General features: G+C 39.7%; 1 protein-coding gene and 1 long non-coding RNA gene across 5 annotated transcripts; one reads left to right on the top strand and one right to left on the bottom strand.

The window, feature by feature from the left end:
- Positions 1-314: 314 nt before the first annotated feature.
- Positions 315-6,262, bottom strand: LOC119016825. The gene is made up of 3 exons (XR_005074265.1): positions 6,140-6,262; positions 4,065-4,132; positions 315-1,069 (listed from the first exon to the last, which is right to left on the bottom strand). It is a non-coding gene; the product is annotated as an uncharacterized LOC119016825 (long non-coding RNA).
- A 44-nt stretch (positions 6,263-6,306) lies between these two features.
- Positions 6,307-25,208, top strand: atat1 (alpha tubulin acetyltransferase 1). 4 transcript variants are annotated; one of them, XM_037093122.1, is made up of 12 exons: positions 6,307-6,670; positions 7,118-7,178; positions 9,438-9,529; positions 9,856-9,913; positions 10,061-10,174; positions 11,680-11,781; positions 13,023-13,068; positions 16,287-16,361; positions 17,833-18,046; positions 20,201-20,286; positions 21,853-21,907; positions 22,533-25,208. In XM_037093122.1, the coding sequence occupies exons 1-12, from the start codon at positions 6,579-6,581 to the stop codon at positions 22,837-22,839; spliced, it is 1,302 nt and encodes a 433-aa protein (XP_036949017.1). In that variant the 5' UTR covers positions 6,307-6,578; the 3' UTR covers positions 22,840-25,208. The 4 variants fall into 4 exon arrangements, with proteins under 4 accessions (XP_036949017.1, XP_036949018.1, XP_036949016.1 ...); XM_037093121.1 differs by having other exon boundaries at positions 6,308-6,670; positions 16,290-16,361; positions 21,853-21,937; XM_037093120.1 differs by having other exon boundaries at positions 6,308-6,670; positions 21,853-21,937.
- The last annotated feature ends 1,046 nt before the right edge of the window (positions 25,209-26,254 follow it).

The following is a 26,254-nucleotide window of genomic DNA, read 5'->3' as shown; positions in this document are numbered from 1 at the left end:
CAGTGAAGGTGACTACAGTAGGAGGGGAATGTACATGACAACAAGAAGACAGGAAGGATTTGAAAGAGAGATTTTTTTTTTCTCCAAACTGCACCTTGGGTTTGCAGCCCACCTTCACACACATTTAATACATTTTCACATCGCACTTTGCATTTGGATTTGAAAAGAACTTTCACGAAAAAGCCCCATCATATTGCAATACATCACCCTGCTCTCCACATGGTTTTTCTGTTTCTAAATCTGCCGCAAAAAGCAAACTCCCTTCATCTAAAAAAAGACTTGATACTGTCCCCAGAGCGACAGAGGAATGCTTGGTGGTTTTTGCCGATTGGCCCAATGCTCAGCTTCCTCATCACAAGATGACAGCATAGACTGCATAACGCCTGGTGGATTATCAGCTCACCTCAAATAAAGATGCAAAAGAAAAATATCTGTACGCAGTGAATATGTGGTAGCTTGAAACTGTAAACCTTACTTATTTTGTCCCTTTTAGTTCAGAAAGTAAGTATGGAATGTTACAAATGAAGAGATCTTTCTTTTCAGAAATAAAATCCACTCAGGGAAAGTCGCTGTTGTATATTTAGGGTGTCATGATGGAGAAGCATACACATTGCAACATATTTCATATTTCCTGTCCTGAACTCAGCTCTGGATAGGGAGCTACCAATTGATCTGACCCTGTGGGCCCTCACAGAGGTTTCAGCCCATTCAATGGCCTATCACTAACCTTCGCAATCTATCTATCTATCTCTTTCTATCTATCTGTGCATATGTTTGTATGTATGTATATTCCGGCTAATCCAGCTCTCTATTGAGATCACTGAAATGTCGGGGACTTTCACTTTCACAGATTGTATCCTGGATGACCATAATGGTTTGACCTACATACATTTCCTTCCATTTTAGGAGAACAGAGCAGTGTATTACAAGAACAACAGTGTCAACCGCATGAAAAGGTGATATGGTGGAGGTGGATTCAGGTCCATGAGTCAGTGAAGATAAAGTTGTTTGAGGACAGCAAGGGGGGAAAACCCAATTCCTTCCCTTCTCGGTTTCATTCAGTTTTAACCTGAAAAGTTAAAAAAAAAAGAAAATTATTTTACCAAGAAAAGAAATTATAACATCTGTCTACATTATATGGCCATGACTACTGTATGTCTAAGTATTCGGACTTCTGCGGTATCATTTAATCCCATTCAGCCACAAGAGAATCAGTAAGGTCAAACGCTGATGTTGGGTAATAAGGCCTGACGCTTACGGTCCTCTCAGACAGAATGCAATTTGAGCTCTCCTCACTGCTGAGAATAGCGCAGTCAAGGTGCATGTCCACAGCATGCGTCAGAATTGGACGCTTGACTAATGCCGCTTTGATCAACACAGTGAAAAGCGGCTGTTGCCCAGCGCAGGTTTCAGAGTGCAAGAGTGCCATTGTCGTGTCCGTCTGAAAGGGTCTTTCAGGGGCTCTCAGACAGAATGCGACAATGGCACGGCTGCACGCTGAAATCTGAACATTTCCAATGCTAGTAAATGCTGCACAGTATCTGAAGCCCATTATTTCAAATGGCATGCTCCCCCGCGACAGTTTGTAGCTGCCTTGAGCAAAGAGGGGTTCGCTGACCGCATTCTGTCTGAAAGGCCCATCAGACGCCATTCCACTTCATCCCATCCCAGTTCTGCTGATGGTGTTGAGGTCAGGGGCCAGATTTATCCAACAGCTGACAGTGATCTTGGATTTCACCTGAAAATGATGACACTGAACAATCGTTCATTTTTGCTTTTACTCACAAGCTAAAGAATAAAAAGCAGTTTTTCCACATTTCGCTCCAGAGGTCTCTGAAATTGGTTTGGAATAGATCCTAAATGACAGAGGAGCGCATCCACCTTCTGAGACATGTTTGAGAGTGATAACACAGTATCACAAGTACCATTGGTCATAGTGAATAGCAGGTTAGCTGAAGTAAGACGTACGAATCGGAAAAAAAAAACTTCCTTTTTTTGTGTAATCGCAATGGTTGCAAACAACAAGATTAAAGCGGGCGCAGATTTGATTGAAAATCACTTTCAGTGGTCCCGGATTGCCTTGTTCAAATGATTTCTCTGATTAACCTTTTCTACCAGCAGCATATTTTCTCTCTGAACCTTGATTTAAAACTTAAATTGCAAAGCTGTTTGCAGAACAGCATATCACAGAACAAAATCTAAAGAATGGGGCAGAGTTGCCCCGAAAGGTTTCCCCTACACTTTGCTGTAAGTAGGAGTAAATTATTTGATAAATGGCCCTCATTCTCTAAACACATTTAAATTGTGATAGCTCGAAGTGTGGTAAATGAGGGCTCACATCTCAGTGCAGATCATTCAAGTTCATCCACACTCACTTTCTTTATGAACCTGGCTTGGGTGCATGACATTGACACAAATCTATCTATCTATCTATCTGAAACAATCTGAAACAAACAGAAGTAGTGGACCAGATAACCTTGTTCCAGCAAGAACATGAAAATACAAACCATTTCAGAGGATTACATGATTCTAGTCACATGAATTTGAAATAATGTGATGTGATGATTTTTGGGGGAAATGAAAAAACCAACGTTATGCAACAGTGGTTAGATAATGAGGCAATGCAAGATTCCTGCTGAACTTTCTACCTGTCTGGGCGAGACCCGTGGAAGCCCAGGAGAATCATGAGGCAAGATGGAAAGGGTGTCGTGGAGTTTTGTAGAGGTGGATGAAACCAGGTAGAAAAAAAAAAAAAAAAAAAAAAACCTGTGTGAAGTCAACTGATGAGCTGTTGCGTGTGCATAGTGTTTGTTCCTGTTGTTGGGCTTGTTGCGACACAAAAGCATTTTCCACGTTGACGGAGGTTTGGTCACATCACCGTTTGACCCTTATTTATGAGTTCATTGCATACACTTTGAAGATATGAATAGATTCAGTAGTTTTCATTCATGTTCATTTGAATATTCATAACTCTGGCCATTTTCAAGCAGAGAACATCACAGTTCACCCTCTGGAAAATTAGGACTGTCATAGGACACTACTGTCCCTTAAAACCCAGGGTTATATAACCATTAATATCTCTAGTTCTTCTACTACTAGAAAAGTACTTATGAATCCAGTACTGAATCCACTGCAGCTTCCAATAATTTCACTCCAACTGAATCCTTTAACATGAATTTTATATATATATATATATATATATATATATATATATATATATATATATATATATATATATATATATATGTATGTATGTATGTATGTATGTATCAAGACGTTGTATAGAGACCGTGAGAAGTTCTGCCCTTATATGGTGTCATCCATAGTGACAGACTTACTGAGAATCATCACCCATCTGTACAGTCCCCCTCAACGGAAACCTTTATCCTCAGTTATAACATCATGGTGTTGGTTTTACAGCCCACATATTCTCTTCTCGTTGATATATTTTAAGCATTGAGGGAGCTGGTTATTCAAAAAATCCAATTCATGTAAAGCATTATGTCGCGTTGCTATGGGGCTTGACATCAGTAATTCTGAAAATGATGGTCACAGCATTATGGAGCATGTGGTTCAAAAAAGAGATGTTTTTTTCCTCTGGACGTGGTGGAGACAACAGGTTCTCACTCCCCACCATGTCAAATACAGCAGTGGCCTTAACGGTCAGATTATGACACTCTACCTACCCTCTTATATTTGCACATGAAGGGCTTTGCGATTAAGTTAGCAACATTAAGGCAGCCTCAGGTTAGACTTTCAAAACAGCTGAAGCTTTGTGACAAACAGTTAATATATTACGACCTATAATGACTCTTGCTGTAATAACCGTTGTGAAAGGGTTTGGTTGTTAAGTTTTTAGCACACAAAATACAGGCCTACAATAAGATCATAGCTGACTCATATTCAGAGATGTGAAATATAGCTGAATCACTCTTGATTTACGGGACATAAACCTCAGCCTCAGTGCCAAAGGCAATTGTTTGACCCATCCCAACTAGGACTTTTCTCACTATACTACTGCACATGAGCGGTGCTTCAAGAAAGAATTGCAGAGGGGTACTTACGACGTCAAACTCAGAATTGCCATTCAAGTGTTTGGAGTGACAATGGGCTGGTGGAGATGAGGCCAGACCTGAAATGAGAGTGAATATTGGATTTATATTTTTTTTAGGTGATAATGTTATCAATAGGCACCACACTGCTGTCACATTTTGCTTAACGGTTTATATTGTGAAATTATGCCAATGTTGTGTTCACAGCTTGAACCGCTGTACATAAAGGGTGAAAAAAAAAAATCAATTAATGCAGCTTTGACTTCATGACCGTGAAGAATAAAACCCAAAATGGAAACAGAATCAGACCTAAAATTTCTCCCTTAAATGTTCAGTGTGATCGGTGACATAATTCACATCAACTATTAATGGTTCCCTTGTGGCCTGCATGGAAATCAGAATCCTTATATTTCTCCCCATTGTTGTTTTCTTTTCACCCATCTGTATTCACCTCCTCCTGTTACTATACAAGTGCAACTTCTACTACTAATAAATATACAGCATCTGCATTATGCTATGTTTTATTCACAGCTAAGGAATAAAACTTCACCAAAAATGTACTTTAAAAATTGTACAGAGGTCATTATTGTTGAAACATGGTATAATGTAACAAATATCCTGTGGTGTTATTATGGTGTAACTCTTCCTCTGTCAGAATACATTTACTTGCAGCACCACCATGTGGTAACACAGGCTGCTGACAGACCAGTCACAAGTATGAAGAAAAACAAAACGGCTCGATGGTTTTTCTTACAGTGAGGGACCGACACAGAAACATCTGAACGCACTGCAACACAGCAGCCCTCTGATGACACAGTTTTTGCTGAAAATGTTCTTAAATGTTAATTTCTTAGCAGACTTCTATTTTAGTCAGTCTGTGGTAAATTAGATACATTACTTTTAGGCTGTACACTATGATGTTATTTTGGAACACACCATAATGAATTGTGTCTGATATTTGTTCACATTATCAACATATACCAGACCAAAATATCAGAATAATGCCATGCGATATAATAACACCTCAAATATGTACAGACTACAGCCTCAGAAATGACCATAGATCCTCCAAACTCTTACACAGATATAAAAAAGGTCTGAAAGGTTTTACTGTGTTTTACTGGGGTTTCTACTGTCCTGGTTTGTAATGGTGAGATTAGCCCTCTCATGCATGGTGTCCACTATATTGGACAGATATTTGGAAACTGGTTTTGTACAAATTAAAGGATTTTACTGTTATACCTGAATCACCTTTGATACATTGATGCACAGTCTTCAATTCAATGGACATTTACCTAACTCCTTACAAAAACATTCAGTATGTTTAATTAAAAACAAAAAATGTGATTTCATAATTCATTGCATTAGGATATAACATAATGTTGTCACACTATTAACTGAATGTTTTGTCACTCACAACATCACAACCTTACTACAATTTACAGGTGTTGAATTTTTTTTTCTGATTTTTTTTTTACTATTTCAATTCCTTATTAAATGCATTTATGTGTACTTGTGGTACGTGAAGCATATCTAAGCTTTTAACAGTGTTCTTATTCTTCTGAACACTACCAAGCTTGCCAAAACTTTTAAGTAATAGATGACATTATACACTGAAATAATATAAAGGCCTTAAGAGATTACAATTATGTAATCAATATAAATGTATTTGAAATCAATATAATGTGTTTACTGTCCGGATACAATTGTCAAAATAACATTTGAGACTGTGCATTATGGCGTAATTTTTTTAAATCTTTTTTTCTTTTTCGTCTTTTTCTTTTTTAACCATAACATCAATACCCACAAGACATTAGTGTCTAACGTTACAGTTTTTTTTAAATAAGTTGTATTAAGATTCCAAATAAATCTGATCGATTATTATTATTATTATTATTATTATTATTATTATTATTATTATTATTATTATTATTATTATTATTATTATTATTATATTATGCTGCTTATAAATGGTGACGTAAAGTTGTAAATGAAGAATGCTGCCAGGCATTTTACCGTAAAGGTCAAACAAAATGTTCCTCAAAAAATTGTGGACAAATTAAATCAGGGAGTAAAAGTTTACTAACGACGTAGTTGTCGTCCGATGCATGCTCTTCCTCTGTCCTCCGCCGGACACATCTCCGGAGATGTTGGTTTGTCTTTGGCTGACAGATGTCAAAGGTGATGCGCGCTTTGTTGTGGTACTGCCGATTAACGCCGCCGTCTGTTACAAACAGTACGGTTTCCGTTGCCGGGGAGTGACTCACAAGACACAATGGAGCTGCAGTGACAATGTAAATAGATGGTGCCTGTTCTGCTATTCAAACAGAGGATTATTTAGTGTCACTGGAATTCTGTCAACGTAATGGTGAAGTGCTATTGTCCCCGGGCTGCTAGAAGCTAGCTAACTGTTGTTTGTACGCTAACGAATCACCTCGGTGAGATAGCGAGCAGCCCTGGTAGCGAGCTAGCTAAGCACCTGCTCGAGCTGTGGGTTCTGTCCAGCTAATCTGCCTGAGAGGTATCATGGAGTTTCCCTTTGACATAAACAAGTTATTCTCCGAGAGGGTCTCTGTCTTGGACCAGACCCTCATTGCAGGGCGTTCATCGGCAGGAAGGTAAGTTTGAGGCTCCAATTTTCCCCATTGTTTTTGTTGTTACACTGTACCTACAAACAAAACGTAACTGTACCTTCTCTGTGTCTCATCTGTTGAGGAAATATTCCCCCAAACTTTTAATAATCTGTTAATGAGTGCTTGCATGTTAAACTGTCCAAATATATCTGGATGAAACCTTTGTCCCGTTTTCATTGTCTTTACTCTCTGGAAGAAATATTGAGACAGTGACTTCATTGTGTTCCCTGCTCAGTTAAAACAGTCTTAACTCACAGTCAGATAGACAGACAGGCACACTCACGCCCATGGGCCATCTAGAGTCCTGCATGTAGCTGTACTGTAACAAGGAGGTGGGGCACCCAGAGGAAACCATTATAAACAAATATAAGTTTGGCCATAGTAACCTATTTGGCCACTGATCTAGACCATATTCTACCCTTGTCTTTACAGGCCAGATCTTCAAGCCCACTTAACGACAGTTATAGATGAACTTGGGAGAGCCTCAGCAAAGGTGAGTCTGTAGATGTGGAAGGATGTTACTAATTTTGATTGTCTTTGAGTTGTTGTTGTAGGCATTGGGGATGTGCGCGGTGTGCACAGATTGTTTTGCGTACATACATATTTAAATTACACATTGACATAACGGACATTATCAACTCAATTTACACTGAAAATCAATGTATATATATGCTGCTCAGAAACACAAAGGGAATGCTTAATGCCACAGTATAACGCTGAGCCAGTTCAACTTCAGGGATCCATGTACATGCAACATTTATTTCTTGTCTGTCTGTTCTGTGAAAGGGATCCCTCCTCTGTGGCTCTTCCTGAGGTTTCTTCCATCGTTTGTCTTTTACCCTTTTAAAAGTTTTTTTTTTTTTCTATCAACATGGTAACTTTTTCCTCACTCAAATCGAGGGTCTAAGGACAGAGGATGTCATTCACTGCACAGATTGTAACGCCCATTGAGGCAATGCGATTGTGATTTTGGGAAACATAGATAAATAAATTTGATTTGATTTGATCCATTCCATTTAGAAGCACAAGTGGTTTGCTGTGTCTCCCAGCACAGTCTCAAGCGCATGAAGTAGAAACCATTACACAAGGAGAGATGGACAGGGCCGTCGAAAAACATCAACCCCGCAACAGGACCGGTATTTGCTCATTTGTTAGAGGAGGAACAGGAGGAGCACTGTCAGAAACAGACTCCAGACGCCGACATGAGGGCTCAATGTCCTCTATTGGGACCTGTGCTTGCAGCCCAGCACCATGCAGCTGGACTGGCTTTCAATGGGTGTGGCCAGCTAGTCGTCAGTTATTCCGTTATGAGTGATTCATTCTTAACTCTTCTTATTTCTAGAATTAACTTGCATCACTGCAGTGTTGTATTATCAAGCAGGGCTAATTCACTAGAATTTAACAACATTTTCAGTGATAAAATAACACACATTTTTGTAGAGATTTTGTAGAATTCCTGCCTAAATAATCGTCAGTATCTCTGACGGGAATCTGTCAACTGTAATTGATTGACAGCTGTCACACCAGGAAAGGCTGGCCTCCAGGATGAAGAAAACAGTCAGATCATGTCGAATATCAAATGTCTTTATATCAAGATGGTTTAAACAACTGTTGTTTATTTCACAGATTAGTGTTAACTTGTGTTTTTTCCAACACATGACTGCGTTGGCTGTAAAGTTACTGTGCAAAACTCAGATTAAGCGAGACAATAAACAGCTTTAGTTTCTTAAATTATTATTATATACAATTAATTTCTATGCTTCACTGACAGTGTTTTTATCCCATTTTCTGCATATATGCTTTCAATTGAGCTGTGGCTATATGAAGCATCCATAGCACTAAATAATATAGGCTGACTGTAAGAAATATGGAGCCCTCTCCACTCCCCCGCTTCTGTCCTCACCTTTCGTCCTCCTCTTCTTGTCGAGAAAAAAATACTAATTCAGCAGCGGCAGTCTCTGTGCAGCTGCTAGATGCATATAGGGGAAATACTGGATAATATTATCATAATCATTCGAAACATTGACCATGGGTGCAAATATAGCAATTAAAGCATTAAGAATGTAATAATTTGTGGTTTAAATCCAGACAGAAACGTCACCAGACTTCTTGGGCAGTTTAGCAGAGAGTTCCTCTCTCTCTCTCTCTTGCTCGCTCTCTCTCTCTCTCTCTCTCTCTCTCTCTCTCTCTCTCTCTCTGTCTCTGTCTCTGTTCATTTGTTTATTCCATGTTAATTAAACATGTTGCGTATCTGAACAACTTGTTGAGGAAAAAAAACAATACCCAATTGGCCACTATATGTTGTAGCTATGTGTCATTCAGTGCTAAATTTCAGAACTTTTCCTAGTTCATATCATGGATACTCTCAAAAAGATTCATATAAAAACCTCTATAAAGTTCATGTATATGTATTCTAAGCTTCACCAATTGCTTGTTTTTGACTGGCTTGGGTTGAAATTTTTAGTGAACATCTAATAAACCTGAGGGATAATTTACAGCATGTATGTTTTTATATTTGCTGTACAGAGTGTACGCTGAATTTTCGTAGATATTTGTGCTTTGGGTGGATTCAGGGATTTGCAAGTTAATTTGCTTGCTATCATGGATACTAGTTGATGACATCTTGCTCTCTGTGGACCGAATATTAATCTTAATTCCTTAGCTCAATGCACATTTATTATTTAACAATCGCAGACTTTGTTATAGTACTGTTATTACAGATGTTAACAGTGCTGGTGATTGCTCTCCACAGGCCCAACAGCTCACAGCACCTATAACAAGTGCTTCCAAGCTGCAGTCCCAGAGGCATCAGCTGTATTTGCTGAAGGATGGCGAGAGCAACGGGTACATCGCACATCCTTCCCTCAGCCGTCACTCATTGTACACAAATACACATTTTCCACTGTTTCTCTCTCGGCTGACTGAGCTAGTCCTCTTCAGCTGGCTCTACTCAGCACACTAGCAGTCACACTGAGTCATACTGTGGTCACAATGCATGAACTGTAGTGTTAAGACATATGACATAAGACACTGTGTTTATTGCTAATGACAAAAGCTCAACTCAGATCAACCAAATGGGAGACTAGCTTGAGAGCTTTATTCGTTGCACTTCACTGTGTACCCCCTCCAACCCAATCAAACATGCTGTCTTTCCTTCCCCTTACATACAGAGGACGTGGCGTGGTCGTGGGATTTCTCAAGGTCGGCTATAAGAAGCTTTTTCTGCTTGTGAGTCATCTATATCTTTCTTTCTTTTAATCTAATTTCTGTCATTTCAGGTCAGCCCTAATTTCACATGCTTCACTGGTTTTAGGTCTGTTTGAACTTCCTTTGTCAACTGTACAGGTATACTTGCTTGTTTTATTTCTTCTTCAGAATCCACAGGGGGTCCACATTGAGGCAGAGCCACTGTGTGTGTTGGATTTTTACATCGCAGAGAACTTGCAGAGGCATGGCTATGGGCTGGAGCTGTTTGATTTCATGTTGCAGGTGAAGCATTCCTCTCTCTAGGTTACCTGACTCAGGGCTGTATCTTATGCTCGGCACTCAGTGTCATTGGTAGTTAAAGACTGATGCAGTGCCCACGTTGTGTAAATAGCTAATTTACTTGCACCCACTTGTGCTCCCCTGGCCGTGTTGGTCTTAAAGTCCAACAAAAAGCTGGTCTAAAGTCAAAGGTGCAGTCTGTTTCCTGATATTTAAAGGATGCATTATTCAGACAATGAGATGCAACTACACACAGAGAGACACCCAGCAGCGCTTCTCCTCAGTTTGATATCACCGTATTTTTTCGTATGCTATCAAACTAAGCTGTTGATGGGACAGATGATTGTGAAATGGTGGAGCAGAAGGTCGAGCAGCCGAGGATCACATTCCTTTCCCTCAGTGAAGAGGAGCGCCACTGGTTAATATGTGCCTGGCCCCGGTGCACCTGGCTCTTAAAGGGGGTGGGAACCAACATGCGGATTGGTTTTGATTTATGTTTCGCCCCAAAAAAATACCCATGACTAATTCAGAGTCTAAATAACACCTCTTAGCACCATGTGCCACACTTTGCACTCAGATTAACAGCGGTTTAACTGGCAAACTGGACTTGGATGCACTGTGCTCGTGGGTGTTATGAAAGTGTCCTTGACAGACATTTCTAAACATAAATTGTCTGTAGGCTTATTGCTTGCTAAGAGAAAAGATAGGATGAAATTTTATTTTGTATTATTAACAGTAAATATTTTTTTTACGGGAACAAAGAACTTTCAGAAATTGATATCTCCACTGGTTTTTATCTTTCTTTCTACTAAATGCTGGTTCTGTGTAGTATTAAAGAAGTTCTGTCACATCTAGAGGTTGCTTGGTCCTATTAAAAAATGGTTATTTTGACTGTAGAATACCAATGGTGCAAATAAATATTAAAAAATGGAATATCAGTAAAATGACTTTTATTTAATCTTAATATAACCTTTATGTCATTGTTTGAGTGCTAATTTCATACAACATTCTTCTACAAGCTGTTTTCTTCTCTGGCTTCAAATTGAGTTCATACTTGTCTATAATATTCAAACATACAAGTTCAGAATTATGTTCTAAAAGTTCTCATATCAAGTTTACAAGCTCTTGTATTTTGCAATAAACAAATACATTCATTAGAAATAGCCATCAGCAAATTAGAATAAACAACATGTACATCAATGTACAAAGCCTGCTCTCTGGTGGTTGGATTGGGCAATATTAGCCACATTATTCAATTAATTGCTAACTGTAAAAGTTGCTGTGAAAGAAGTGTAAAACTACCACTTTTTTTGTACTTATAAATCATCTGTGTCTCTTGTCCATCCAAGCCTTGAGAGTTCTGCGGCTGCCAATCACTTACACTGTTGAATATGAACAGGACTTAAGGAACAAACTACAAACAAAATGGATGTTTGTAATGGATGATGCAGATGGTTGTTATGTGTTGTTTGTCAGTGACTGAATGTTTTCCCATTTATCTACTGTAGCACAAGAATGTCGAGCCAGTTCTTATGGCTTACGACAGGCCCTCGCCCAAGTTCCTGTCGTTTCTGGCAAGGCATTACTGCCTGACACAGAGTGTTCCTCAGGTACGGCCTGTACTTTCATCTCACACTATCACTGCATGTGAATTGCTGGTTCCCTCCTATCTAATGTACTGTACTACAACAAATCTGTCTGCCTTCCAGTTCTATGGACAAGAGCTCTTGACAGTATTAGTTTTTTTTAGGGGACCCAAAGAAAATGACATCTGCTTTAATGTGACAGTGTGAACATCTTTTCTTGTCTTATTTTGGTTGTATTTAGACAGTGCCTCCCTCCTCTTTCTCTTTTATTTTGGTGATATTGGAGACTTTAGTTTGATTATTTGATGTTATGCATGAAACACTTATTTTAGAGTAGGTCGGTGTGAGTGTATTTTGCATCGAACACTATGTTCAAAAGGTGCATATAATGATAATCAATTAATACATTAGACAAATATACTACTGATAAAGATAATAAGAGAAAATAACATAAAGTGTGGTATATGTTTTACTTTAACTACAAACTTGAACAGAACAGCATTAAAATTTCAAACAGTGAAAAAATGACAGTGCTTTGAACCCAGGCCAAAGGTTTAACTGACCAACGATCCATGTTGTTAATGGTCAGTGGGTTGCTATGCAAATACACAAGTATCCTTGGCTCCCCAGTTCACATCATAGATCATCATTTATGCACAATTCAAATTGCACTCACTAAAAATGCTCTTCATTTAAAGTGGCAGTCTCGAAGATTTCTGGAGGCGGCAAATGCATGTGTATTTTTGGACCTCACCATTTTCCCAGAGATCCAGCGTTGCCTGTCTGACGTCAGCCAGCTGTCAGTTGGCAGCTTTGCCACGCAAAGCGATTTGCACATTTTTTTTTTAATCATTTTTTTTATTGGTCTTTTGGTTGAATAATAAAAAAGCTAGTAAATAGAACTCTGAGCTTTGATTTTTTCAGTTCCTTACACTGTTCCCAAAGATCTTCTGGGGCTGACAGGGGCTAATGGCTTCCCTGTTTAGTCGTTGCTTGCTTTGATGAGGTTGGTAGCCACACTGTTAGCTATGTTTGCACAGCAAGCTCAGTGAATTGTAAACTAAAGCATCTTAACCTCACCAAAAAAGACAGAGGACAGTTGGTTGAACATACAGGGTTACAGATGTACTCAAACTGATAATAAACTAATACCCTTTTAATAAAAAAACCTATTTGTGTTGACACTTCATGGACAGTAACCTTTTCTCATGAGTAACTTTAGGTTTCTTGTTATCTTATCATATCTTTGTTTTTATTCCATCCAGGTCAATAACTTTGTGGTTTTTGAAGGCTTCTTCCTCAACATATCAGGTAATGCTTTCACTACTTTTATTTCATTACTTTTTAAATGTCATTGTGAAGGGGTTTATGTAACTGTTTTCTTCTCTGTGGTAGTATGGGGTTTGTGAAAGTGGTGGCCTTTGACATGGCTGCACAGCAGCCACATGTGAATACATCAAGTTCAGTTATCTGACATGTTTTGCATGCTACAGCTTTAAAATGAACTCTTGCTTTTGACATCACAGCAAATTCATCTTTTCATTGCATATGTCTATGTGGAAGAACAAAATTTCCCTCAGTAGAGAGATGTAAGTCTGAAAAAACGGGTACTCGACCCAAGAAGGCTAATCTGCTTTTTTTCAGTTCCAAAATCTTTTTTTTTTCCACCAAACTCTCCCAGGCTCGCCCCTCGCTCCTCTGACGGATCAGGGGATGTACGGCTTTTTGTAAGGACTTTTCTCTCTCTTTTCTTTTCTCATTCATCCCCAGCATCTTGTCCCCCTCCCTTGGTCTCATAATTAGGTCCATATTATATGCATGATGCTCTTGGTCTCACTCATTTTCTTTGTCATGATTTCCAAGCCAGTCTCACTTGCTCTGTCCTATCCCTTGTATTTACAGTATCTGCTTTTACAGGTACAATATATGACATGTTTTATGAGTCATGTCATATATTGAACCGGCCCTCCCAAAGGATTAGAGTATTATAGTGTCCACAGAGAGCCACAACCTGTAGACCACCAGAAACCCCTACACATCACCTGACCAACTATTTTTCTGACCCCCCCCCCCCCAATGTTTCTGATGGGGCTTTTCCATACATATGTGCTGACTCAGGTTGACTGGGTTTGACGTCAGCCTCAGGGCTAATTGCTTAAAGACTGATGACGTGCTTGCGTTGAATAATGCTAAATGGAACAACTGTAAATTATCTTTGTCCCATCACTATTATTGAAGAATAGCCACCAACAAATTTAGCTAATTCTGTGACAAAAACATGCAACGTCCTATTAGATCTTAACATTCAAAGTCCTGTAATATAATTATTAACATGCTTGTATCGTGAAGCAGAAAAAACCTGGACCTGAAAATGACCAGTAACTTGACACAACTCCTGAACAGCTGAAAGCAAATTGGATGAATTATTAAAATAAAGCAGATATCTCAAAGTAGAAACAGGGACACAGGAGAGATAATTAAAGAGATTACACAATAGGACTGAAAGCTGAACAGAGACTTTTAAAAATACCTTTGTCTCAGGTTTGTTCACAGACATGAGTTCAGTCTTGCTGAAGTCTTCAGTCACTATGGGTTTGCCACAGTTGCGAGATGTCAACATAGCCTGCGTGGAGGCAGGGCGGAGTGGGTGCGCTTTGGCCACACTCCAGAGAGGGTCCTGCCCTGGCATGGCTCAGTAAAACTTGTCATAGTTAAACTTGTAATGGAAATGGGAATCAGTGCAGCATGGTGGAAAAGCCATAAATGTCTGTCAGTCTGTTAAAAGCCAATTGGCAGTACTCTTTGTATTACTCTGCAATCAAAAAGCCAAATTAATGTCTTCACTGGAAACAATAAGACCATTGTCCACCAAGAAGATGGGTAACTGCTATACTGTACCAGCTTCTCCACTGCTTTTGCATTGTATAGGGGTCTGTCTGCAGCTTGTAGTCTAAACAACAAGGTACAATATTGAACCAAAGGTACAAGACCTGCCATCACGGACAGACACACTCATAGTTTTGTAGTTTGTAAGTGCTGGAATAGAAGTTTCTTTCTAAAGAAGAAAACAGGACAGGCAAAAAGAAAGTATGGTACCCTTTTAATATTTTAACACGTTTTATTAGCTTGTGCAACTCCCCGGTTCAGAGTAGTCCTTTGCACCTGCGCATGCGCTTTACAGCAGTAAGGCAGTGTCTTATTTTACATTTACATATAGAAGTGCTCCCATTACGATGTCCTGGAAGCTTCCTGTTGGCAGCACTTCGCCTTTTATACATTTTTGTGACATTTTATATGAAAATTACAGTTACTGAAAGTAAGTCTGTGTCTAGACCACATTTCGCCTTCCAATGCAATATAACTTTGGAGAAATACCTTCACTGTTGGGATGGTACTGGGCAGGTGATGAGTGGTGCTTGGTTTCCTCTGGACATGACACTTCAAATTGAGGCCCAACAGTTCAATCTTGGTTTCATGAGGCCAGAGAATCTTGTTTGTCACAGTCTGAGTGTCCCACTCAGGATCTCTGGAGCTTATCCAGAGTGACCTCTCTTACCAAGGCCCTTTTCCCCCGAACTCTCAGTTTGGCCGGGTGGCCAGCTCTAGGAAGAGTCCTGGTTGTTCCAAACTTCTTCCATTTAAGAATTATGGAGGCCACCGTGCTCTTGAGGGCCTTCAATGCAGTAGAAAGGTTGTTGTAGCCTTCCCTGATCTGTGCATCTACACAGTCCTGTCTCTGAGCTCTGCAGACAATTCATTTAATCTCATAGCTTGGTTTTTGCTATGATATGCATTGTCAGCTATGAGACCTTTATATAGACAGATGGGTGCCTTTCCAAATAACTAATACTAATAACCTAACCCTAACCCTCAAGAGAAATAGGAGGCACCTGGGCTATATTTCAAGTGTCATAGCAAAGAATCAAAATATTATTGTCAATGTGATATTTCACTTTGTCCTTTTTAATAACTTTTTTAAACAAAAATATATTTAAACAATTCAAGCATAAGGCTGCAGCATAACAAAATGTACAGAGTTCATGTTTCGTAGTGACTGTGAGCCAGATGGATCACTTGACTAACATGGCCAAAGTGTGGCATATGGTATACACCTATCTTATTGGACCGATCTATTTTAATCAGTGTAGTTTCACATTTTTGTAGAATGATTTAGCATTTTTGAAGATCTTGGGACCGCTATATAAATGCTGTTTTTTTTGTTTGTTTGTATTTTTAGTCATTTATTCATTTTCTCCATAAGATAAGGTGCAACAGCATTGTAGCATCATAAATGAAAGCAAATTGGCAAAGAAAAGAAGGGGGGGGGGTCTGTTTAAGGGTTAGTCCTCTTGGAGCTTTCACACCCATTATTCCAGCTTTTACCACAATATAATTTCACAGTACTGCCAGAGGAAATACTGAGGCTTGGAAAGGGCAGTATGTAAGAGTGTATTGCAGGGGACGGGAGGGAGATCCCATCATGTTCTGTTTTGTTTTTGGCTCTGCTCTAAGTGTGTTCTCCTCCACAGCAGCCCAGTTGAGAAAGGTTCCCCTAAAAAAGCCGGACGGAGAGATCAAACCCTACTCTTTAATGGAGAGAGAAGGTAAATAGTCTCATGGCCTCTGTTTCTATTAAGCAGTAGATAAAAGAGTGTATTTTTACAGTCATCCATTACAAAACCATGTGTTATAAATGGTTAAGCCTTCACTGGCTTCACGGCTTGATTACGAATCATCTGTCAACTGCTTAATGTATTTTAATGAATTGCATCCTCAATTATTCGTATTATTGTACACAGCTCTTTTTTCATCATTTGATACAGGAGTAGAAACAAATCTAACAACTATACTTGTCCAAAAGGACATCACTGCAGTAAAACAGCAAACTTCACCAGGAATTGAAAAATTATAACCTACCTAAGCGTCAAAGCGTCTTTTCTGTATTAAAAGAAAATCAATCATTTCGGCCCATATAAGACATGTACGCTGATACTGAAAACACACATTCATTAAGCCATCTACAGTGCATTACAATTGGACACAAATATTGTATTCACTTAGCAGTATGTTCACTTCATGAATGTGGCAAACATCACAGACGTGACTCTGGTGCGCACGCCTCTCATAGTTGGAAGAAGTAGACAGTGCCTCTTCTGCTAGCTGGGCTAACTGCTGAGTGAAGCTCAGGGTAAGAAACAGCTAACATGGTTGCTCAGATTTGTTGTATTATATAATTCTGTAGTTTTCAGATTTTACACACAGCATGTTTCTTGTCCACTTTGTGTCCTCCTGTTGGTTAAAAACAATTGAAATGTCTCAAAATAATATGTGTTTTTCATCACATATTGCTGCCTCTCTCTGCCACATTTTTCTTCATATAAATGTAACATTAGCTTCATGTTCGCCCACATATTAATGTGAGTGCAAAGTTGCAATGTAACTCTAAAACTTTATTGTCAGGCCAAGGTTGAAAAATCAACAGTCAACATAAGTAGATTAAAATTTTGTGTAGGCAGCAAACTAGGCAGAATATTCCATGTCTGGGTGGATGCCAGCTGGGAAAAGGGAGATAGAAGGGCTGACAGCCACCATCTTATTTACTCTGACAGCCACAACAGGCAGACTGAATCTTGCTGGTGACCCTACTCCGCCCACCAAGAGCCAGGTGGGAGTGGCCAACTCAGGGGTCGCAACTCAATGCTTTATCTTCACCATATTCCAGAAAAACTAAATGATGGATATTACTTTCTATTTCACAAATAGACCCTCCTAAATCCTGCTCTCTGGACTTTTAACAGAAATATTTGCAGAAGTCATTATATAAACAATTTGTGATGACACTGAAACTTAGAGCACGTGTTCTTAACAACTCTGTGAGGACACTCCCACACAGAGATTAAAGCCTGCAACTCTCCTCCAGTTAGTTAGAACTGAAGAAGCCTCTCGGATGAGAGGTGTAACACCTTCAAGAAACTGAAACATGTCCAGTTGCCTACGATACAGCACTTAGAATTACCATGACCTGGGTGACTTAGAACCTTCATCAACACTATATGGAATTATTTTCCTGCCCAGTGGTGCGTCAGGAGCAGAGGGCTCTTCCCTGGCCGTTTCGTCCTCCTCACTCCCCCCAGCGGTCGGTATCCTCCCAGTACTCCCACTCCCTCAGCGTGGGATCATCCCCCAGCAGGGCGCCCACTCGAGCCGCCCCAGCTTCTGCCCCTGGGGGGAGCAGGGACCAGAGCCCAGAGTCCCCTCTAATCGATCGCTGCAGGGCAAGACGCACCAGGTAAGAAAGCACACATCCAGCCCTTCTGAACACATTTACAGCTATTGAAATAAATGTGCTCTGTATCTGAATTGGTCATCTTTTAAAAGGATTCACATGCAAATGTAGGATAAAAATGCACATTTTACACATTCTGATGTAAGTCAAGTGGAAATGCATTCTGTACAAGTTTTCCTCTGTTACTGGAAGGAGATGTGATGTCATTCAGTTACAAACATCATCACTCCAGGGTAGATATGCTGTCATGATTAGTGAGGCAGTATCAGTAATGTACAGCTTGGGATCTTATACCATCATAATTGTCTCTACACCATTACTGCTGTCATTTAACTATGTTATCAACCCCCCTGCGTATTCAGAGTATTTCATAACATTTTAAGGGTTTGGAGCCCTCCTCCAGCAAATGCTTCTTCCTGTCAAACAGAGAATGAGGGTGTGGTTAATAGTCATATGTAATGATTACAGTCTCAACCAGGCTGCTATCCAGAAAGATCAACATTACCAGCATGGATTTGCGAAAGCATGGATACTAAAAAATACTGGCTGTTGTGTTTTGGCCTATTAGCTGCTTCATGCCGCCTGCCAACCAGTTCTTATATTTGACCCCTGGTTGAGAGAAAATACCTCTTTACAGATATACAAACCAATGTTATGATAAAGCAGCATATTTTGACATCACTCTCACCAACATAACCACTTCTAATCAAGCATAAGTCTGATAAAAAGTTTAAAATGGCATTGGCGAAGAGGTGGAGGCAAAAAATTAAGACAAACCATCCGAGATAGATGAGATCATGGAAACTACAGTGACGGGCTCGAGGGACTTTCACTTTCCTTTTCCATTTTTCTTCTCAAGCACTGATCCGCTTTAGCTGAACAGCCAGTCAGAGGGATTTCTCTCACCGCCAGGCTACACCACAGATTCTACATGTTCAGTCAGCCAAAAAGCCGCTCACAATGGCCAACTCGTGCCAACTGTGCTGGACACACAGCAAGAAAAAACGAATATACTTAATTAATCACCAACAAATCCACAAAACCAGCTGCCCGTCGGTTGGTTGCATCAGGGCCCTAAGCCCTTTGCAGTTCTGATAGAGGCCTCCTGGTTTCCCCAGCGCACCTGAGCTACTGAGCTATTAACTGATGTTGAAATGCTACATGCAGTGTTTTTAATACCAGTAACAAATGAGTTGTTGCTGGTACAAAGTGGAAAACATTGTGCACAGAGGCCTGCGTGATAGCTATGACAGTGTGACAATTATTGTGTCCAGCACAGAGAGGCAGCCTGATCTTCCTCCGGCTTATTTGTTCTGCTTGACCATGGCTTTCTTAACACATTGTCTCTTTCTCTCGCTTTCTCTTCCCCCTCTTTCTTTTGTACAACCATTCCACCCCATTTATCTTTTTTTTAATTTGATTTTGATTTTGATTATTTCTTTATAATCTGTCTCCTTCTTTTGCTGTCATCATTGTCTGGTTGTGCTTCAATAGTTCCCTTAATAGATCTCAGCTGGGCTACCATTGACCAGCCTCTGACCGGCACTATTTCCTCTTCCCTTTTGAAGGAGTGGCTGTGGTGTCTTAACTTGATAGATACCCTGTTTCTTTGACATGGAGAAGGAGAGTCTACTGTTGTTAGAATAACTATTTGACTTGAATAAGAAGACAAGGAACGGCAGGCTCCCTTAAGCCTTTTTTAAAATGTAGTTGTTATTTACCCAGCAGAGGGGAACACGGTGGCTCTGTCTTATCTGTTTGTCTTTTTGTAGAACCCATTAAACTATCTGCTACAAAAGTGAACATTTGAGATTGCCTTTTGTTATATACAAATTAGTGTTAACAAACACAGTGGTTGGTATAAGGTCATCCTGCACCCTCTATTCAGAAGTCTTATTCCCATTTTGTGTCTTTTTATTTTGTAAGCATTTGATTTTATTGACACACCATGTATGCACTTTTTATCCTCATTTCTGTTTTGTTACATTTTGTTTTCACTCAGTTTTGTAATTATGTCTTTTTTTCTTTTGTTCCCCGTCTTTTCTAACTGTCCATTGGCCTGCCCTTCCATTCCCTCTCGTACTCCTCTCTCTTTTTTCTGCTCGGTACGTTTTTGGTTTTCTTCTCATCCTCCTTGGTGTACCATTTCTCTGGTAGCCAACAGGGTCTAGTTGCCAGACGCAGCATGTACAGTCGACACCTGGACAACAGAGTTGTAGGACTGCCGGACAGACACTTGCCGGGTAAGGTTAAATGTGTGCTTTAACAGCTGTTAAATCATATCAGACATATTGAAGAAACATTTACATGAATACATGTTGCTGATGATCCTTAGCATGTCCAAGACAAAATTCAAATCAATCTGGGTGAAAAGTAATCAGTTGCTGAGTTTTAGAATTCACATAAGTAAACAATAACCATACTCAGAGGGCCAAACTTCAGAAATTCCTAACTAAGAAAGTATTTCAAGATAGCTATAGGAATTAGGAACTAGTGATAGTTGTAGAATTACTTGAAGTTTTTGCATGATTTTTTTTTCTTCCAAACAATCCATTACATGAACTACGAGGGCTAACATGGAATGACCCCTATTTGAATTTTACCTGAGGATTTCTTCAGTCCTATGCACCATGACATGCGTCATTACCTGCAGAGATGTACTGCATTAAGGTAATGGAATAATTTGAACAAAAGGACCACTTACCAGAATTGCCAGAGCTAGCTTTCAACAGCATCTCGCAGTCCTTGCCAGGTGTCGTCACTTGTGATCTGTCACATAGTAAGTGGTGGTATATGATGACATAAATGAGTGGAACTTGAGGTAAAATATTGAGTGGATAAATATAGTATAATGCATGAAATTGAATGGGCAGCATTGACCTACAGAGCAATTATTATAAGAACCTTAGTGAACTTAAGCCTTAACTTTAGTCATCAGTTTGAATCCATTTAAACTTATATAATGACACTGCAGTCATTAACCGCTCGTACACTGTCAGCAGAAACCTGAGTGCAGTTGTTTGCATTAGACATTGACAAGGGGAATAAATCTGTCAGATTCTTTGGCTGCCCCTGAGGATGAACCGGTTGCTGTATATTTAACAGCTTTCAGACAGTAACATACTGCAGCAAGTGAATTATATTCAACTCCTGTTCTGAAACAGTCTAATTAAATCACAGGGATACTGCAAGTGGATGCCAGAGGATTCCCAATCCAGTATGAGCCTCTGGTTCTGACCACTAAACACAGTCTATAGATGTGTTTAGATATACTAAATCTATAGATATAGACTATAAATTTAGTATATTTTCTAGGCATCACAAAATATTTAAAGCTGTATCAAATCTATTTGATCCAAACAACTGCTCAGTCTATTTTTGTCCAATATTTTCCTGCTTTGTTCCAAAACTTTCCTTGATAGCAGTCTGCCCTCCAAGCACTGGAGAGTGAGTATTACCATACTGTATAAGAACGTGGGGTAGCTATTTAAGTGACAGCACAGTCATTAAGCTCTTTGAATTGTCTATGTTTTTGTGTAAATGATCAATCGCCCTTCTATGGGTGAACTACCTATTTAATTAACTGTCTTGAACAGATATTACTTAATATCAACCAGGGCTTCAGTGGGGAATTTTATCAATGTGAACATTTCTTTTTTTTTTAAAATGTAGCTGAATGTAGCTCTTAGCGGCTTCTGTTTAAGCATATGAATTTGTAAAAGGAAGTTCAAAGCACCCTGAGTGAATTACTAGGGTCAGATTCAGCTCTGCTCTCCTTCCTCATGTCTTAGTACCTTGTGCCTCCTCAGGTCTGAGGCCAGTGGAGGATCAGTCACACGCACTGGGACATACAGACACACACAGGTTGGCCAGTATGCACACATCACAAAGCAGGTATTTACACTACTGCTCCTTGGACATTTAACTTGTCATCAAGGAGTTTAACACAAGCATGACAGAAGAACGTGCGGAGGTTCAGTGGCTCAGCCTATGTGCAGAAGGGCATTTGTGGCTGAAACCCTAACCCTTTTTTTTTTTTTTTGTGAAATGCTTAAAGGAAAAGTTCCCCCAATAAATTCAGACATTATCTACTCACATCCCTGCCTATTGAATGTATTGGAGCGAAGTTTTATTGTCGCTGGTTCCCCTGCCAGGATTCAGCTGTCCAGCTGCTGTCAATCAACACAAATAAGGACACATTAATATTTATTTAGTCACCATTTGATTTGACTTTAAATTTTAGCTTCTTTTTTTCAGAACTGACAGCTATGCCTGTGTTAGATTAACACATCTGGAAATTACGTCTTTCTTTTTTTTTTGCAGTTAGGATTATCTAAGTTGCTTCCTGCAGAGGGTTTCAGTTGCAAATTTCTGCACATAGGGTTATCATGCAATTCATTTTTATTTCAAATTTAGCTAACGATTGCCCTCTACCTTCATCCCTCCTCTTCCCTCCGCTAATCGTTTACTGTCATGCCCCTTCACTCAGGTCCCAACATCTCTCACTCCCATCTCTGTATGCATGCAAGAAGGATGACACATGCAGCAAGACCTCCCTAGACAGCAGGGAGACACACATGGACAGATGTTCTGAAACCTTTGGTACTGCAGAGGAGATCAGGGTGTTGGACAGTTCACGGCGTCAAAAAGGAGGCATGGCGGTCAACCAGAGACATCTGTTGGAGAAGGAGAGTGACAGGAGAGGACAAGGCTGGTCGTGGATTGTAGGAGAGAACTGCTACACCGCCCAGTGGGTGAAGCAGAAGCAGGAATACAGGAGCACCCGGCCCTGGTGATCAGGGGCGGGCGTAATCAGGGGCCCGGGTGCCCTTGGGGCTCTTTTAAATGTTGCTGCCAAAAATTAACTTGTTAGCGAACTCATGGCGAACTCAGGCCCATTCATTGCTTAATTGCTGAAGGGAACAAGTGCTGAAGCATAGATTCAGTGTAACCTTCAGAGGTTTTCAGGAGCATTGATAAAGTGATTTCCTGTCCAAGTGCCCAGAGCTCTTTCTAAAATTTTCAGTTCTGGGCTCAAACTATGTTCTGGAAAAAATATGGCCAGTCTTGTCCACAGCAGCTATTGTAGTGTCTTTTTAATTTGATCTCCAAGTTGAGTGATTTAACTATAATGGGTTGATCAAACCTGTGCTGGAGCCAATCAACTCTTCAGACAGCAGCCAACTCACTTAAAAATACTGGTCGTATTGAAGCAGCCGTATAGAGGCAGGAGTTGATAACCATAGGGGCATTAGCTCTCAGCACTCATTGTTGGTGTTTGCTGCTTCATATGCCAAAAGGTTTCAGTATTCGTCAAACAAAGTGCTTGTCAGATTGACCAACAGTGTTTGAAAGCCCTCCTCCAGCAGCTGGAGGGCAATGTCCAAAAATGCTTGTAAGATGAAGAGGTTTAAAGTACAACCGCAGTGAGTTTATAAACTTGTTGTCGCATTTTGGAACAAAGAGTGTACAGTATTTGCTAAATTCATCCCCAAAACACCCATAATCTGCAAACTAAAAATCTGTTAAAAGGTGTCACTATGCTTTAAAGGACGTGGTTTTCAGATTGTCTATCAGCAAACACTTCTGTATCTTACGTCATGGCATAGATAGCACTGGTGAAATGTTCTGCTTGTGAGACAAAGCCAATTTAAATTTTGCTAAGCCTTAGAGCTGCACCTATTACTAACAGGCTGTGACTTCCTGTATACTGAAAGTCTTGATTGCCAACAAGAAGAAAAGTTTAAAAGCTTTACCTTAACACTGCTGAGATCTTCTAACTGGCTGCCAGCGCTAGTCATAGTAGTGTCCCTCTAGTCTTGCTTCCATAAGGGCCAGATGCACAAATCAGTGTGTACACACAAAGACAGAAACATGCATAGTCACTGTTTTCTATCACATCTATTAAGCTGTCTGGCGCCTGAACCTGTTTTATTAATCTCAACCATTGTGTCCGGGCACATGTGCTTGAGCTTTATTTACGTTCCCACAATTCATCCATAAATGGATGTAGAAAAGGCCATAAACATTCATTTGTATACTGATACGTGTGCCTGTTCCATTAAACCTGCCAATGAGAGGAAAAGGTTCATCTGACTGTGTTTCATCAGTGAGGTTCTCCAACAGGCTCAGAACAGCTGTCATTGCACAGCTTTGGCTGTTTATAGAGGCCGCACATATAGCCTTGCTGTACACTGCCATCATGGTAATATCCCTTCCGCCATTATTAAATGTCAGTGGGATAAGCAATGATTAATCTGTAGAGCTCACTTTTAAGCAGACTTTTCAAAGTGCTGTTTTTTTTAAATCAAATGAAAAGTCAGTTAGTGGGGAAGTAATGGTTCCAATGTTAATAAAAAGCATGATGAAGTTAATCACTCATAAATTACTTGAAAGTTTAAAATGCACCTCTGAGTGACATTTTACTGAACACAAAATAATAAAACCATCAGTCCTAAAAAATGTGCTACTCTCAAGGTCACATCTCACCTTATCTTTCATGTCCACCTCATCATTTCGCCCTCAACTGTCACACAAAAATCCATGTTTACGCTGGTCTGGAGTGTATGTGAGGTCAACCGCAGTCTTCCTTCGTAAATACCTCTTTATGTGTAGGAAAATTGTCCTATGTGTACTTACACCACTGTAGACCAGGCAGATTTCACACGGGTTCACAGGTGATGAGAATGTGCGTACTGTTACACATGTTTAACACGATGTTACCACCTTAGAAACTCTTCAGTCTGATTAGCGGGATGTTGAGTTGACATTTTGACATTTCATTCACTCAATCGTGTTAGTACTATATCTATAGTTTAAAAACCCTTCACTACGATTACACAGTGACGTGTAAGTTGTTTACCTTGTTTTTACAGTCTTTTGTAAATATGTTTGTCAGTATGCATTTTGATAATTATAATGACTTTTTAATGAATAAGTATAGATGATTTTGCTTCTGGAACTTCTCTTCCACACTAAACTAAATTCTTGGCCTTTTTATGCAAACCAGGTAATGGGGGGGGGGTGTAAACAACAGCCTACAGTAAATTGTGGGGATGGTCAGAGAGCACGTACTTACATTTCAGGATGAATCAGATTTATGAGGAGAAGGCACGTGGGAACAGACGTATGTGAAGTTTAATAAATCTGACAAAAAGACAAACCATGCATGTTTCCTGTTTTGTGTGTACACAGATTTCTACACCTGGAAATACAGCTTCATTTGGCCCCTTATGATCACAACAAAATAATAAAAAAAACAAACAAACATCTGTTTAGAGTTACAAGTGAAGAGAAACCCAATGAGAGCCAATGGTTCACTTGTAACTTTAAACAGATGTTGTTGGGGTTTTTTTTCCATTTTGTTGTGATCATGGCTGTTCATGTCACATGTGAACCAAAAACTGAACATTGGCCTCTTATTTTAACACAAACATGATTTCATCCTAAACCTAACCAAACTGCAATGACAAACTGAAAATGTTTTTTTTTAATGTTTGAAAACAATGCACTTACTACATATGAAAAATAATAACACAAGAAATACTTCTGACCATGTGCAGGACACGAATTCCAGTCAAGTCCTGTGCCTGGAGGAGATTTAAGGTGGAACTTTCCAAAAGCTTAGTTCCATATAAATGCATAAATAATTTGTTGTTTTGTCCTTAGCAAAAAACAATATTGGCTCTTTTGTAGTAATTATGCTTTTACATGAAGGTTTGACTCATATACATTCACAAAAGAAGCCTAGGTTGCATATTGGCCAAGAGTTTGACTTTAAAAGGCAGACATATCACTTTCCATGCACATGTGAGACCAAAATAACTACGCCCATCCAGGTGAAATACCAAGTTTCTGTAAGATCTTTATATAACTACTCCCATCACTTTTGGTGAAGCAAGATACATTTTCTTTGTGGCTGTCTGAAAGTGTGAGCCCATATCTTATCTTTTCCCCATGTATGATTCATGGTGATTAGTCTACAAATACACACAAAAGACAGAATCGCTGTGGAGAGATCAGGGAGGCAGTGGCAAACAGCCAGAAGAAGACTTGACCTGTGACACAGTCATGACCTAGTTTGTTTGAAGCACACTGAGACCTTTATCAATAGCGTAAGCAAAAACAAAACCATCCAGGTTCATGAAGAAGCTTGAGTCATCACCACTGGAACAACATATAACCATGACATCACCTACGGGCACATAGCCA

This window comes from Acanthopagrus latus, chromosome 3 (genome assembly GCF_904848185.1).
Source record: "Acanthopagrus latus isolate v.2019 chromosome 3, fAcaLat1.1, whole genome shotgun sequence".
Taxonomy (NCBI): domain Eukaryota; kingdom Metazoa; phylum Chordata; class Actinopteri; order Spariformes; family Sparidae; genus Acanthopagrus; species Acanthopagrus latus.
The sequence above is the reverse complement of the archived record's forward strand: the minus strand, read 5'-3'. Positions and strand labels throughout refer to the sequence as shown.

Bases quoted from the DNA above. Each gene is read 5' to 3' on its own strand.
- atat1 (XM_037093120.1), top strand. From the start codon at position 6,579: ATGGAGTTTCCCTTTGACATAAACAAGTTATTCTCCGAGAGGGTCTCT. The intron at 13,069-16,286 runs GTAATGCTTTCA...TCTCCTCCACAG, and splicing joins CTTCTTCCTCAACATATCAG to CAGCCCAGTTGAGAAAGGTT. The intron at 18,047-20,200 runs GTAAGAAAGCAC...TTTCTCTGGTAG, and splicing joins TGCAGGGCAAGACGCACCAG to CCAACAGGGTCTAGTTGCCA.